Source organism: Lepidothrix coronata, unplaced genomic scaffold (assembly GCF_001604755.1).
Source record: "Lepidothrix coronata isolate B3197 unplaced genomic scaffold, Lepidothrix_coronata-1.0 Scaffold31, whole genome shotgun sequence".
Lineage (NCBI taxonomy): Eukaryota > Metazoa > Chordata > Aves > Passeriformes > Pipridae > Lepidothrix > Lepidothrix coronata.
Genome location: NW_016690211.1, coordinates 8,113,624 through 8,129,440, shown reverse-complemented (window position 1 = coordinate 8,129,440; position 15,817 = coordinate 8,113,624). Strand labels below are relative to the sequence as shown.

Sequence of the window (15,817 nt, the reverse complement as noted above, 5' to 3'; positions counted from 1 at the left end):
GTAATATCTCTTTAGAGACTAACACATTTGCACAGGGCTGCCAACAAGATAACGCTTCTAGTTTTGCTAAAGCTTTTACACCACTGTGACAGAAAGTCATTCAATATTACGAGATTTTTGTCAAAGGATTAGCAACTTCATTTCTTTCACACAAGTTTTTAACAACTTGCTGCCAAGCTGCTCGCATGATGAAATTGTAAAAGCACAGACTAGTTTAAAGAAAGTTTAAGAAAAGTCACTGTTCATACTTGAGCCTCAAATAGATCTATAAAGCATCAAAGATCATAAAGAACAATTTATCATAATGTTGGATTACCTCCTGTAGAATAACAGACTTTTCTAAAAGTCAAAAGGTTGATTATTTTCAACAATACGTTTTCCCTAAGAAATAGCTACCATCAGTAGTCACTCTTTGAAGAACATGCAGCAAGACAGTGATTGAAAGTAATTATTTCTGTAGGAAGAAAAAGAGGGGGAAAGCTATCTAAAGTAGTAGTTATGAGAGTAATGCTACCAAACACCAAAATATTTATAAAACTTGTATACAGGATGACAACATTATATTTCAAGACTATCACAGTTCATAAAAATTATTAAAGACTGAAAAAAGCATAACGATTTTGTAAACTTCTCTTGCTGACATATGTTTCCTATCTGAGCTAAAAGTACTAACCTGAGCCCTTTTTTCTCTAAGTTCCTGCTGCTGCAACCTTCTTTTTTCACGCTTCTCTTGCAATTTTTCAACCTCTTTTACACAGTTAGATTTTCTACGTGCTTAAAGAAAAAGTATGAATTTAGTATTTAGAGTGTACATTTCAATTACATTAATTTATCAATAATTACAACTATATTTTCAAGTAAATCACTATTAATAAAGAATAATTGCGGCATTTTAGCTTCTAAAATGCATAAAATTTGTTAGAAAAAAGACATGGGAATGGAAAATAATTACACAATCAAAAATATATGGACAATGACCCTCAAAAAATATTTGGACAGACACATGTGATCTCTTGGTTTGAATCAAAAGAAAGCCCAGACAAATCAAACAAAAAAAAAAAAAAAAGGCAAAACAACACCACCATGGTCAAAAGAAGATAAAGAAAAAACAAATTCCAAATAATAGTGCAATTATGACAAAAATGAACGTGTTTAGCCACAGCTCTCTGAAAAAGCTTCTCAAGGAAGCTCACCAACAACTGAGCATATAGACCACTTATCATTTATGGACAACAACATAATCCAAGAAAATGTATATTTAATGCCCAGAATGAATGAGTCCTTGATACACGGTTTACATACAAGGGGGTCCAAATTCCTTTTTTGCAGCTTGAACTGGAGATATATCTGAAACAGTACCATTCTGTTGAGAGGAGGAAGACTGCTCGGGAAGCTGAGTAGGTCGCGCACGTGCAGAACCAACCACTGCAAAGAAAAAGCACTAAGCTCATCTGGACACGGAAGAGCAACAGTAACAGTTCCACCCGCTTCTGAAATGCTTTGCTATGATGAGATAAAATGTGGCCCCTTTCCAGACACAACAATTTACTGGGGTTAGGAGGAGCCACACTCATAGAAAGTCTATTAATAAAGACATCTGGTATGTAGACTTTTTTATCCTATCACTATACACCAACACAACATAATTATTAAGTACCAATGCTGCACATGCATATTTTTTAATACTGCAGAATTAGTACAACTTACTATCTGCACACAATAAAGAGAGTACTGGGAGATATGCAGCCCTGAAGCTTAAAGTGTTGCAATTTCATTTATATTGTGATTATACGCATAAAAACTAGTAAGAAAAAAAGCCCCACTGTTTCACATTCTCTAGATGTTACAAAATGCTCCAACCCCACTGAGCCTACGCTATCTGGAGGAGCAAAGCAACAGAAATGAAAGCCAGCAAAGTGCAGCTCAACCTGCAAGTGGAAGAAACAAACCCTTTTGACTCTATCCCAGAGGGGATACAGATATATTCAATATGTGTAAACTTGATTCTAAACGTGCTAAAGATGCCAGTTTCTGAAGATGCTGTGATGTCTGCTCCCAGCGAATGCAGCGGGAGTGATGAGGATGCAAGCCTCTTTGACAGAGCTGAATGCTTTAAATTGTTTTATAAATAGTTGCTTCAAGCAGCTCTGCTTCAGCTGGCCCACTTCCTTTACACACTTCTAACAGACTCTGCCAGAAGAGTACAAAAGTGATTTTTTGCTATTAATTGTAGAGCGAGAAAAAAACTGTAGGGCCTAAGTATTCTTTGAATGACTGTTCACACAAAGGCTGCTACAAAACCAAGTAAAAAAATTGAAAGTATAAGAATTTTAAGGGCACTACTTAGTGTGTATAGAAACATTCAAATAAGCTGAGGATGCTTAGTCCTCACATGAAAAGTCCACACCTCATTTACTGTTGCATAATTAATTATCTTCAAATTTTTGCACCTTCAGTTCATTCGGCTTAACTTTCATGATGCTGTATTGCTTAAACTTGTATATAAATGTTATTTGTATAGTATGAACTCCTAGACATACAGAGAAATAATTCCAGGAATTATGTACCACGTCTTTTACACGTCACAAGCACACACACCAAATGAGAAATGTAAAACTATTACAGAATACTAGATGAACAGGAGGTTAAAATGTTCCCATATTTTTTACTTCCTTGAAATGGAAAGAGATAACATTTACCTCTATTATCTCTGGTAGGAGGGTCATTCTTAGAAGGGAACACAGTTCGTCGAGTCTATAAAGAAAGAAATCTCTCTTATTTGATCTGACTTTTTCCAGTTAAGGAAAATAACATGACATGAGCAATACAGATGTGATTGCTGCCAAATCCCTCCCTGAAAAGTGAAGGGGTGAAGACTGATTGAACTATATGTACGGTTTCAAAACAACCGCCAAAACTTTTTCTATATTTTTCATTGGGATATATTAATATAAATACTAGTTTCTAACCGCCCCTTTGCCAAACCTGTTCTTAAAAAATTTTAGAAATCCCTATTCACCATAAGAAAAAGAAAGGAACACTGCTATCAAATAGCACAACAGAAATAGAAGTTAAAAATTTCAGCATGACATCATATATAGAATTACTGTATGGCTATCATGAACATGTTGCATAGATATTACGAACCTTCACGATTTTGTTTACTTTGGATGATGCAGCAGGTGGTGGTAGTGTCTCTGGACCAGGTTCAATATCTTCATCAGGTGCAAGATCTGGGTTAAGTGAAAATATGCTCTCTAAATCAATCTGTGTAAAAGAACATAAAACATGTCTATTAGACTTAAAACATAATAAACCCTCTCTATTTCTCCTGTTACATTTGACAGTAAACAGTAAATATATTTAGTGGGTTTAGCCCACAATTTTTTAATTCTAAGATCTGAATTATCTTGTTTTTTGTTTGCTAAAAACAGACTAAGCTTTGGTCTTTGTATTATTTGAAAACATATCAGTCAGAAAAGGGACAAATTAAAAATGACCAATACATAGTCGTAATTTCGTAAAGTGATTAAACTAAAACAGAAGTAGCTAGTATTACTGTGTCATTCTTCCTCTTAAAAATTTGATTTTTCTATTTGTAAAAAGAGGATAACAAAGTCAGTCTTTGTAATCTGGTTCTAAATCAACAGATGAAAAGAACAACTTAAAAGCTATGACACTGAGCTCAGGAAGTCAAATTTACTACAAGAGAAACCAGAATTTGCTCAGCACTTCCTGTGCAAAAAAACACCAAAGAATCATCAAGTAAATTAAGATTTATGTATCATTTTTGTATCCAGCACAGATTCAAAGTAATATTCATGTAGATTACACATTTTTTAAAAGAGAAAAGCTCTAAATAATTAAGCTTACTTCTTTCCCTTTAGTATCTCCATTTTCAATCCATTCTACAGTTACACTTTCATTATCTTCATTTAGGGATGTTACCATAGCTTGGTGAATTCGGCCTAGAAAGCAAACACAGATGATCATTTACTGAGTAGTGGAAAAAATTTCAAGAACTTATTTTCATCCCTGCACTGAGACATGCAGAAAGAGGTAGGAAGAAGAGGGCTGAAAAAAGTTAGGTGATCAGTTAGGTGATTCCAGGCCACACATTATGAAATGGCTCAGACCTAATCCCCCAGTGGAGGCTGTAATGGGACAGTCAGCATTCAAGTGAAAAGGGCGATGAACAGAAAACTGAGTGGTACGTAAGCAGAACACCACATGAAAGCCATGCCACTTAGACTCTCTTTCCTTGGAGAAGAAAAGTCAAATACTACAGGGCTCCCACAGGTGCTAAAGTCCTCTGAGGTGCACTCCCCAAAGGCTGGTTTGTCCCCCTTCTAGGCTTCAAGATTACACATCTCAACACAGAACTGAAGCCCTTTGAAATTGTATTCTGATATCCCTTTTTTATGGGCATCCAATCAGTTGGTAGTCCAACTAAAATTAAACTGCCTGGAACAATAATGCAAACTATTATTTTAGAAAGAGCTACTTACACAGGCTCATGAGCTTGAGTTAAGGTGCTTTTGCTTTGATTTCTCCCGTGAAAGACACAAAGGTAGTGAGCCTCCATAAAGTACAAAAAACCCAGCAAATTTTCAGTAGGGATAAAGATTTTTCTTCTAAAATATATAGTGCACTGCCAATTTTTTATGTCCTATTTCCTATGCACAGTAGAGAAAAGCAATTGGAAGAGCAGAACAGCCATGCACTGACACAAAAGGATCAAGGTGTCACATTGATTTCGCATCCATGCTTTGCCCTAAGAGTACCAAGAACTGAGGTTTCTAAAGAACACAAGTCCAATGCAATGGCTGCTCTCACACCCTCCTTTAATGAGGTAGAGTATGAAGAAGCAATTCCTCATTTCACCCCCTAAGGCCGGGGTAGCTCTCCAAGCATGAGTGACTGACCTAGAGCAGTCGTGCATATACTGTTGCTGCTGCCGCTGCTGAGCACCTGCTTGGGGTGAAACATGGCACAGTCCATACACATCTGCTCCAGTGTGTTCACAGTTTCCTCCTCCACTGATTGTTTCAAACTTTTGTTTTAGCCACTTCGGTCACAATTTAACAGTTTTTCAAAAACATAAAGATTAATGTTTTTATACAGTCTAAGCCTTCTAGGGCCCACTGACGGACAGAAAGAAAGAAAAACCTTGAGTGATATCCCAAATTATCTCACTTAACAGCGCAAGTAACAAATATATTCCATTAAATTTTTTTTATTACAAAGGCTGCTTAAACATTCACATCTAGTTAAGATTCAGCAAGAAGAGAGAATAAGGGGAAGCATCATGGAAGGTACGAGCAACTCCCTGTACTCTAACACAATGTGTGGAGGAAGAGATTGACAGCAACCCAGGCGAAGCACAGCACTCAGGGAACTCACAGAGCAGCTGGCAGCCCTGGGCACCACTGCCTTCACATCTGTGGCATTCACCTCAACAGCAACATACATCACATATGCATTTAAAACCTCCATGCTTCTCCTTGTCCGAAGCAGAACATTCGCTCCACTACCGAAGAAGGCTAAGCAGTTTTTAATATTAAAAGAAAAAAGCCTCCCCTTTTGCTTCACTTGGTTCCCGTCCTCTGGCATTCACTTTTTATTTCCCTGAGCCATACTTTGTCTGAACAAACCCCTCCATTTGTGCTCCCTGAGCACCATTCTTGCCATCCTCAATACACCTCTCCCTTAGTATTTCAGCATTTAATAACCCCTAGGGACTTAATTTTTTGCAAGAACACTCTGTTGTAGAACTGTTTCAACGAGCTATCTGGTCCTTCAGCAAAGCAGCAACAGAAGCTGCTGTCTTCCTGTAGCAATGCCACTTCTGCCTCTTCTGCGGAGCGTGCTGCAACGAGACCACCAGGACACACAAACTCTGGGAAGTGGAAACTCGAGCTTACATTGGAATAATATGCTGCTGCTGTTTTAAGGTTTGACCCAGCTATCAATCCAGAATCAAGAGAAAAATGATATATGAAAAATATAAGTTTACCAAAACACAATCTATACAATATTACAATAATATTCAGTGTTACTAAATTTTATGAATTTTGAAGAAAATTACTAGTCACAGCTGAAAACTGTGACACTGTATTAGTCACACAGTCATCACATTAAGTTCTACTACCTGCTTCTGTGCTGTTACTTTTGATAGAGAACAATTAATAATTAAAAAAGGTTTAATTTTTGCCATAACAAGTAAAAAGAGATCAAAACAGACTGATGAATGAACAGAAAATACCCCACTCTCTCAAAATCACAGTAAGCCAGCATGTCGTAACAAAAAAATCACAATAAATCTTCCATCTCTGTGACAGATTTCACCCATTGCCTGGCCAACAAAGTCAGGACTACGAAAAAACTACGAAAAACCCCAACACTGACAAAAAAAAAAAAGTCCATTTTCCAAATATTCTCAGCTTAAACAGAAAATATTCACTACAATGTTTAAATTGGCAGTGTACTCACACAATTTGTTCCTAAAAATTCTTTGTGTTACTAAAATTGTACACGTTATGGAAGTGCCAGATAGCACATTTACATCTTTACAATTGCTTCTTGCTCTCTGCAAACAGTATTCCATTATATTTTTCTAGTACACAGCCGAATACAGCAGCTGGAAATTCAGGAATGCCAGCAACCAATTAGGCTGGCATAAATCTCGTCCAGCATATAAAGTAAGACCAAGCAACAAAAAAAGAGCCAAATCAATCTGCACAGAGTGGTTCAACGCAATGTCCCTAATTTCTGGTGCACTTTCTAGAGCTGGTACAAAATGTGACATGTAAGCATGTCCATGTAAAAATGAACATGCATGATGACAAACTGAAAAAGTAACCAGTGATTCAAGGAAGTTCATCTTCATACACACCTCAGAAACAAAAGAAGAAAGTAAAGCTGATACAACAACTACTCCCTCAGCATTCCATTAATTTCTAGTGCCTCTCGTCACATGAGTAGAATTGACATCACAAGCAACTTTTTTTCTGGGAAGTTGTTCCATTGCTATAGGGATCCCCAGAGAAGTGGTCGCAGCACCAAGCCCGTCTGAGTCCAAGAAGCATTTCGACAATGCTTTCAGGCACATGGTGTGATTCTTTGGGTGTCCTGTGCAGGGCCAGGAGTTGGACTCGATGATCCTGACGGGTCACTTCTAACTCAGCATATTCTATAGGGCTCACAACTAATGGAGAAGTTATTTGAAAAAAAATATTTGTGTAAATATGTTCTGTCATACAGTATGTGACATCTGGCTTATCTCCTGCTAACTAGAGCATGCAGAAAATACTGCTGCCAACACAGCAATACAACACAGAACTGTGCGAAGCCAACACTTTAAAATTACCTTAAATACACATACATTACAATATTCTCACTCTAATCAATAGAAGTGAAAAATAACTCTTCCTTCGCTTTCTTCCTAGTCATTCTGATGAACATTTGACAAACAGAAGGCAGCAAGCATACTGATTTGACCTGCTGACATATCAGATAAATATCCGTTTCTGTAAGAGCTATTAAGGCAGCTAGTGGTGCACAAAAATGTTCAGGATGAGCAGCAAAAGCAAATTACCAGGGCAGTTAAAATCAAACATTTTAACTAACCCCCAACCTAGGTAGCAGTGTCAACTGATTGCAAATAGCAAGCTGTACATAGATCCTTACCTCTAAGCAAACTGAACATTTTCTGCCTGCAAAACTTCTCCAAACCAGCAAAATTTTGAGGCAGCAATCAACAATACTAAAATCACAGCCTTTTCATCTTCCCACTACCTCTCAGAAACATAAGTTACCAGTGTGAAATATGGGTTGGTGTTTTCCAAGCTACAGACTGGGCTACAGCACTGACTGAAACCCCTTTTTGCTCTCTCAAGTGACTCAAGAAATAAAGCTTCCACATAATTGAAGTCTGCCTGCCACAAAAGGCACTGTATTCACACATTACATGCAAAAGTTTTGTGAAGTCTTAAAAATACCTTTGAGTCATAATAATTAAAAATTTACACTCAGGGTCTGGATTGGGCTATGGAGAAGAGAGGTTCATAATTTCCACTATGATCATCTCATTCCACCCCCAAAACCAGTAGCAGGACCCTACCCAGCAGCATTACATTATGATTATCATACAGTTGTTTAAGCCTTGTCAGCTCAAACCCAGGCAACTATTTTTAGCAGAACCAGATTATGGCAACATTAACAGACCTTCAGTAAAAGAAATCCTGTACTTGCCACATCTTCAGGAGCACAAATGTGTTCTATTAGCTCAGGCAGTGGACTATCAGACTTAGCTTTTAAGTGCATCAGTAGTACATGTTGGTGAATGTAAAAATATACTAAAACTTCATATCTGCTATAGTCTTGCTGAGGATGACCACTGCAACAGAAGGTATTCATCCCTTAAAACAGTATAATACACATTCATGAAATAGCCATGATTTTCCTATTCTAGTTCATGAGGGACTAATATGAATGTTACCTCATCTAGAGACACCTGGACATGACTGACCTTCACCCTCTGTCACTTGATAGTCAAAAATTAAAATTGTGAAAAGTACAATTTTCTTCAGTCGCTTTTAAAAGCAATATAAGCCCCAAGTTACATATTAAAAAAAAAAAAAAACGTTTATGAGAAACATGAGGCTGTAAATCCAGAAGCAGCACTCATCAGAATTACTGTGGTCCAGAAAATTGTCTTCTGTGCTACAGGTTGCATTCCTTGCAACTATGGTGGAAAGGCTTTCCTGCTCTCATAGAGCTCAGAGAAGTGAAAAAAATCCTCTACTCACCAAATAATGCCTTTAGCAAACCTTAACGTAAAAATCCGAAAGAAAAAGAGAATTTCAGGCTTGCTGTCTCCAGCAGTGTCAACTGTGGGGATGTCCCTATTCAGACAATCAGCACTTGTCATGGTCTTCCCTGCACTGCACAGACAGTCCTGCTGCTAATCCCCCAAGGAAAAACCATCAGTTACTGCTGACTGATGTTACTTTCTCCACAACACTAAACGTATTTGATTTTATTTTATTTCAAAGTTTCATTTATCCACAAACAAGTAGCCTTTTATTTTCTTTGCATTTACCACAGTTACACCAGTTTTGTTTTAATCATAGGGATTTATTTTGGGTTTTCCAGCCTTCCTTATTGTCTTGTCTGTTACCATAGTTACAGTGTTATCACACTATCAAATGAACCATTAGATATGCACAATACCTACAATATTTCTAAAGTGAGTTCTTAAAAAATATACTTCTAATTAAATACATATTTTAATATTAATTTTTCTGAATGATCCTTAGCTGCTACCAACTTGTTTTGCTGTATTATCTAAATTATCACAGGAATACACAAGACCTTCATATGACATGCATGTTACAAACACATTTTATCATCTCTGTAAACCTCTACAAAGTAACAGACAGGGATTTTGAGAACACAACATAAAGCAGTATTACCCAAATCAAGTTTCCCACTTCTGCCTATATATTTCAGCTTTGAATTAAAATCCAACTTAATCTACTCTTGCCTCTGCATAGAAAGCTACCAAACTTAGAAATATCCCAAGCTGAGATATGTATGTAATTTATGTACAAGTACCAATCAAACACCAGTGTTTTAGAAAAATCAAGTTCACAGATCTTACTGACAGTCCACTAAGGAAAGAGGAGGGAAGAAATAAGCAACACACAGACATGTCACTGAACTAACTGTGTATGATATTTAGATTGAAAATACAGTACACCTAATGTCCCCCATACAGCAAACAGGACATAAGCAACTTTTTTGCTCCCTTTGCATTTAAGCCCCTCCACTCTGAACCACTAAATTAAAATTCACCATGCTCAGCCTAGTTGAACTTGTTAGATGTCCATACTGAAGTAGTTTCTCTGAAATTACCAAGAGCTGCATCCCCATGTTGCTGCCATGGGTTTTTGCTAGTGTTTCATTTAGCAAGCTGATCTCTGAAATTTCCCTTTGTATTCAAAACAAGTTTCCTGTGGTTTCCCCATTCAATGGAACACTTCAGTTTTTACTTCCCTTCAAGGTAGGTCCAGTCTCTTTTAAGGGTGGGGACCTAATACTCTTTTAAGCACATTTCAAAGGGCATTATTTTACATTAATGAGCTCCTCGTAAAACATCTTCCCTTTCTTTGCTTTCAGAAGCTTCAATTGCCAGTTAAATCAATGGCACTCATCCCACTGGCTTCCCAAAGGGTTTTCAATAGCACCTCACCACTGTAGCATTCAGAAGTTACACTTGCATATTGCCTCTGGAGGTGTCAGCGTCAGAGAGAGGAGAGGTGTTTCTAAAGCAGCTGAATTCATAACTGTCACACCATGATGGCCAACAGATGCACTGATATGTAGATATTTACCAGCAAGTTATCTCAGCTGTACCAAGCCAGTCATCCTATCATTTTTAAGTTCTCTACTTACTTACTAACTCACCCACAGAAAAAGGTATTTGGAAGGAAGCACCTGTCTGGTCATATCTAACACATACCATAAGTCCCCTAGAAAACTTTCAATAAACTGAATACATTTCACTTTTACGTTATTAAGTAGTGCCTCTGCTATTCACCCAAAAAGCTGCACTAGCACCTGGCTGTCAATATACACAAATATTTTCACAGATTGCATGTGTTTGCGGTCATTTAGTACTCTGTGCTTTTCTTATGGCTTGTACAAACAAACCTATACAAGAACTAACTCTACCTGTTTCAGTCTTTTAGAAGTATCTGCTTTTCCAAAACTGTTAAGGAGGAGGTGCAATATCCCGGAAAAGTTCCAGATCACTTTCCACAGGAGCACTCACTGACAAATTACAATAATTCTGAAATGGCACTCACTTTTCCTCTTGGCACTGCACCCTGTAGTCCACACCTACTTTGTGATTAGCTAGAATATCAAAGTTTTACACCTGCCATTTACAGTTTATGATGTCCTAATCTACAGCAAAAGCACATTCACTTTGTGTCACTTTTTACCTCAGCTGTTTCATTCCGTACTTCCTCATCTTCCTTCAAGACATACATCTCCACAGAGGTGATAATCACACACTAACATGGTAATGAAGTTTCCCAAAAACAGTGTTACTTTCTCAGGAATTAATAACTTTAACGGATGGAAAAAAACAGGCAGACAGTCCCAAAACTGATCCCAGAAGGTATGCTGTTAGTTAAAAATTACTAGGTATGTTATCGTCCCCTGTCTTAAACACACTACCTTTCTCATGTTAAGCTTCACCTAAATAATTTTTCATACTCTACTAAACAGTTTACTGAAATTCAGAGATACAATGCTGCACAAAGCCCCTCCCATATTGGCCCTGGCAGGGCCAAGCTTCGGTCATGTCACCCCATACTCAGCTCCAGAATTCAACATCATGTTTACCTACTCCATCTCTAGCACGCTAGTTTGGGACACAGAGACTAGAAGTACTTTAGCATTTGTCCTCCACTTTGCTACTTCTTTTTGTCAAGGCACGTTCCTAGAATGATTGTACGTTCCTAGAATGTTTGTACGTTCCTAGAATGATTTGATTAGATTTGTAATTTTTCCATTTGCTTCAGAGCAAAATAAAACAGGATGAGCTGTAATCACTTCTGAAATGGATGTCAATGTGATGGACATGACACAAAATGGACATGATACAAAATCTTTTTACTCACTTCTGTTGGCTTTGTTGTTGGGGTACCACAATGGTCTTTCTCTTTGTGATGGGGAAGGGAAGAAACTCCTACAAGGATCTAGGACTTGCTGTCAAGGTAGACTGTGCCACACTCTTACTGAGCCATGGCATAATCCATGAACAACCTCCTCATTATCAAGCAGCAGGCAGTATGAGGTTGTAACAGAAAGTCCTGGAGATCACCTCTGTGCCTTTTTTTCAGACCACACTATGGACAGAAACCCTAAGACAACTGGTATGGGGTTGCTTCATGCCCACAACTTCCCTGGGACAGCATCATTCATGGCACATTAAATGTGCAGTGCTTTAAGTGCTCAGCCCAGGCTCCCCAGCTCTGTCTATGGCAGTGAGTAGCACAGTGCTGCAACAGGAGCAGAGCAAAGCAGGTGGTGCTGGGGATCAGATATTCATAACATGTGTTTTGGAGGGGACTGGGAGGGTCTAGCACCACAGTGTGAACATCCTTTTTCAGAGGACATCATATACATATCTTGAGTGTACCCTCCAGCTACATTTCATACAAAAGGAATTTGGTGTGCTCCATGGTTACTTTCACAGTGAACTAAAGAATAGCATGAGGAAGTAAGAGATGATCAGAAAATACATGTCCAAAGCCCATTTTTCATATGAACTGAAATCTCTGTTACAAGTGCAACCCTGTGGTCCCAAATGGCATGCCTAGAGCACCAAGAGCTCTTAATTTGCCTTGACCTACACAAAATTGATAAAACTGCATTGCAGCCTCCCACTATGATGCTTTTAGGAGCATGAATAGGAGCATGTGCTGCGCGCCCAGGGACAGGCACAAGAATATAAAAGTATGATGCTTACTAAAATACAGAAGGATTGTTCAAATAGTGATAGACAAATGGTGCAGTTCGGGTCTATTCTTGAGAACTAGTCAAAGAAGTTCAGGCTACTGGTTGGAGGCAGGTCATCTTGTTCACTCAGATGTGAGTCTGGAAGTGAACTAGCACATGTGCACTGAGAATGATCATGCTACCAGGACACTAGACTAAAATAAGGTGCAAGATAAATTCACAGTTGGAACAGCGCAAATCATAAAATATTCTAATCCTCTATACAAGAAGATTACATGCAAACAAGTACTAATAAAGGAGGCATTGGGAAAATGAAGCACTGTTTTCTTTTATTATATAAGCCTTTCAAAACTGTAGCTGCAAACTTACACATCATCTTCCAGCTTGGTGTTTAGTTACACTCTGAATTACACTAAATCCACCATCTAATCCTTTGGCAAGACAGCTTTTTGAGTAGTCAGATGACATGATTTCAAAAGGCCCTCCCAAAAATAAGGGAGTACAGAAAAAGATGGCAGATGAGCTTCAACATAGACAAAGACAAGGTAACACACCGAGAGAAAACAAATCTAAATTATGGGTACATGACACTGAAGCTGGAACTAGAAGTTACAACTCAAGAGCTCCTTAAGTTGACACAGTTCTCTGAAAACATCATTGACTAAACATGCAGCTGTAACGACAAAAAAAGCTGGTAAAACTTAAAGGCAAGTATTATTTTCAAAGTATAAATAAATCTTAGGTACATCCACATCTCAAGTACTGTGACACTAGTCTTCACACCACAAAAAACATGCAGTGAAATTAAAGGAAGCTAAGAGAAGGACAAATAAGACGACAAAGAAAATTACAATATTAAGGCAAGTAACTGCTCACTTCTGAGGGAAAAACTGGGAATTGGTTGCACTTAACAACCATAAGGGACAACCTCATCCTGCAACACTAAAGCTGGAAGAAGTCTCTTAAGGCACAGATAAAAGTGGTAATGTACTTTTTGTGCAGCAAGCAGCGAAGAACCTCTCAATCTTGTTTCTGCAAGAGGCAGTGTAAGTTTGGTAACAAAGGTATTCAATAAATTCACATACAATAGGTCTATAAATGGTTATTTAATAGGACTAGACAGAGTTGTACTTATAATATCCTAGATATAATTTTGAATAGTGTAGGAAGACAAAGACTGGACAGTGGCAAGGCTGACCTCCTTTCCCTAAATAGTCTCTTCAACAGCTGTTGCGTTAGATGAACCATCCATCTGATCCTCTACTAGTTCTTATAGTAGTGGTGAGTTTATTTGTAAGTACTATAAGTGGTAAGGAACCTCCAAAAAGACAAAAACACTTCACAAAGTTCATAAAACCACAAGGTTCTTCAACTTCAGTAGAAACCTCATAAGGAGAGAAGGAAAACGTTTTCATTCACTTTTCAAAAAGTAATCTTAATCTAATCTATTCACATAGCAATATCCCTTCCAAAGTGTAAAAAAAAGCCCAAATGAAAACAACAATAATCTACCCATTTTCAAAATTCCTGCAAGGTTTTCAAATGCCCGCTGGTCCCTTCCATAGCCCACATGAACCCCCTCCAGTTCTCATATTTAAGAAAGTTTAAGCAATGAGAGATGCAAACTTTACACAAATGGGAACAAGACATTAATGTATAACGCAACTGTATTTTCTGTCCTCTATCACATTTTTCTTTTACTGGCATAAGTGAAGGTTTTCATTCAGTTCCCAGTAATGACATTCCCACTGTCCCATGAGTTCACAACTTGTAAATTAATTTCAGGAATACTTCAATGTCTTATATAAATTTTTTTAGAGTTTTGTAAAACTAAATATAATTTGACATCTTTTTGCAGTTCCTTGGAGTAAGATTGATGGAGAGATAGACAACAGGTTAGCAAAGGCATATAGTGCCTTCGGAAAGCTTCATAAAAGAGTTTGGCGAAATAAACACCTGAAGAAAAGCACAAAGATCAGTGTTTACAAAGCCATAGTGTTGTCTACTCTCCTATATGGATCTGAATCATGGATCATCTACCGCCACCACCTGCGACTCCTAGAACGCTTCCATCAACGCTGTCTCTGTACAATCCTAAACATCCACTGGTCAGATTATGTGACCAATACATCTGTTCTTGAACAAGCAGCAGTCACAAGTATTGAGGCCATGTTGCTGAGAATGCAGCTGCGTTGGGCAGGGCATGTCTCCAGGATGAAGGACCACCGCCTCCCTAAGATCCTACTCTATGGTGAACTTGCCACTGGCTGCCGCATGAGAGGAGCCCCGAAGAGAAGATACAAGGACTCCCTAAAACAACATCTCAGCCTTGGCCATATTGATCACCATAACTGGTCTACTCTGGCCTCCAATCAGGAGGCCTGGAGACACACCATCTATAACGCTGCTGATGCTTTTGAGAAAGCACACAGGATCACCCTTGAGCAGAAAAGGCAATGCAGAAAGAATCGTGCCTTGCAGAATATACCACCTAAGGAGTCTTTCTGCTGTGCCTTCTGCAACCGGACATGCCTGTCTCCTATTGGCCTTTTCAGCCACCAACGTGCTTGCAACGAACGTGGGTAGAGCTCTTCCCAAATCTTCGTTCGCGAAGCCCAGCCATGATGATGATGATGGAGTTCTTTAGGACAACTATGCAGGCAACTTCTGTAAATCTTTAAAACTGCTTCTCAAAGTTACTCTCCAGAATACTTTGTTAAATATTTTTGCAGATTCAGGCCCTCTGAGTTCGGTATAAATTTTAATACATTTATAATGTCTAGGAGCAAAATTAGATTCAATCCAAGTTTGTTCTTCTATGGTATTGGCTGGGATAGTTATTTTTCTTCCAAGTAGCCAGTACACTGCTGTGTTTTGGATTTAGTAAGAGAATAATGTTGATAACACACTGATGTTTTGGTTGTTGCTAATCTGTGCTTACCCTAAATCAAGGAGTTTTCAGTTTTCTGTGTTCTGGGAGAAAGAATGGCCAGGAGAGCTGACCCAAATTGGCCACAGGGATATTTCATCCTTTTACCATTTGCCTTTCATGAACCACATGTCACGTAATGGTTTGTTGTTTGCTGGGGCTTTTTTCCCCCTTTGTTTAAAAATATTATATTTAGTAAGAACATGTGCCATAACTCAATTCATTACAGAGCTGCCAACTGTTGCTCCTGGTCAAAACTGAGACAACTTTATTCTCATGCAAATTTAAAGCTTGTACTTTAGCTTAACAAAATTCTAAAAGTTTAAACGAACAAGAAAACTTTAAGCAATGTTT

The 15,817-nt window shown here is 38.2% G+C and overlaps 1 protein-coding gene across 3 annotated transcripts in view; it reads right to left on the bottom strand.

Annotated features, from left to right (window-relative positions):
• Positions 1-15,817, bottom strand: part of KIF2A (kinesin family member 2A) — a 51,293-nt gene that overhangs the window by 28,130 nt on the left and 7,346 nt on the right. For 2 of the 3 annotated variants that reach the window (XM_017811260.1, XM_017811261.1), the window contains exons 2-6: positions 3,874-3,968; positions 3,148-3,267; positions 2,700-2,754; positions 1,303-1,425; positions 674-774 (exon numbers count right to left, since the gene is read on the bottom strand). In XM_017811260.1, the coding sequence (XP_017666749.1) occupies positions 674-774; positions 1,303-1,425; positions 2,700-2,754; positions 3,148-3,267; positions 3,874-3,968 (494 nt within the window). The remainder of the gene's footprint in view (positions 1-673; positions 775-1,302; positions 1,426-2,699; positions 2,755-3,147; positions 3,268-3,873; positions 3,969-15,817) is intronic. The other variant, XM_017811262.1, reaches the window with a different exon arrangement.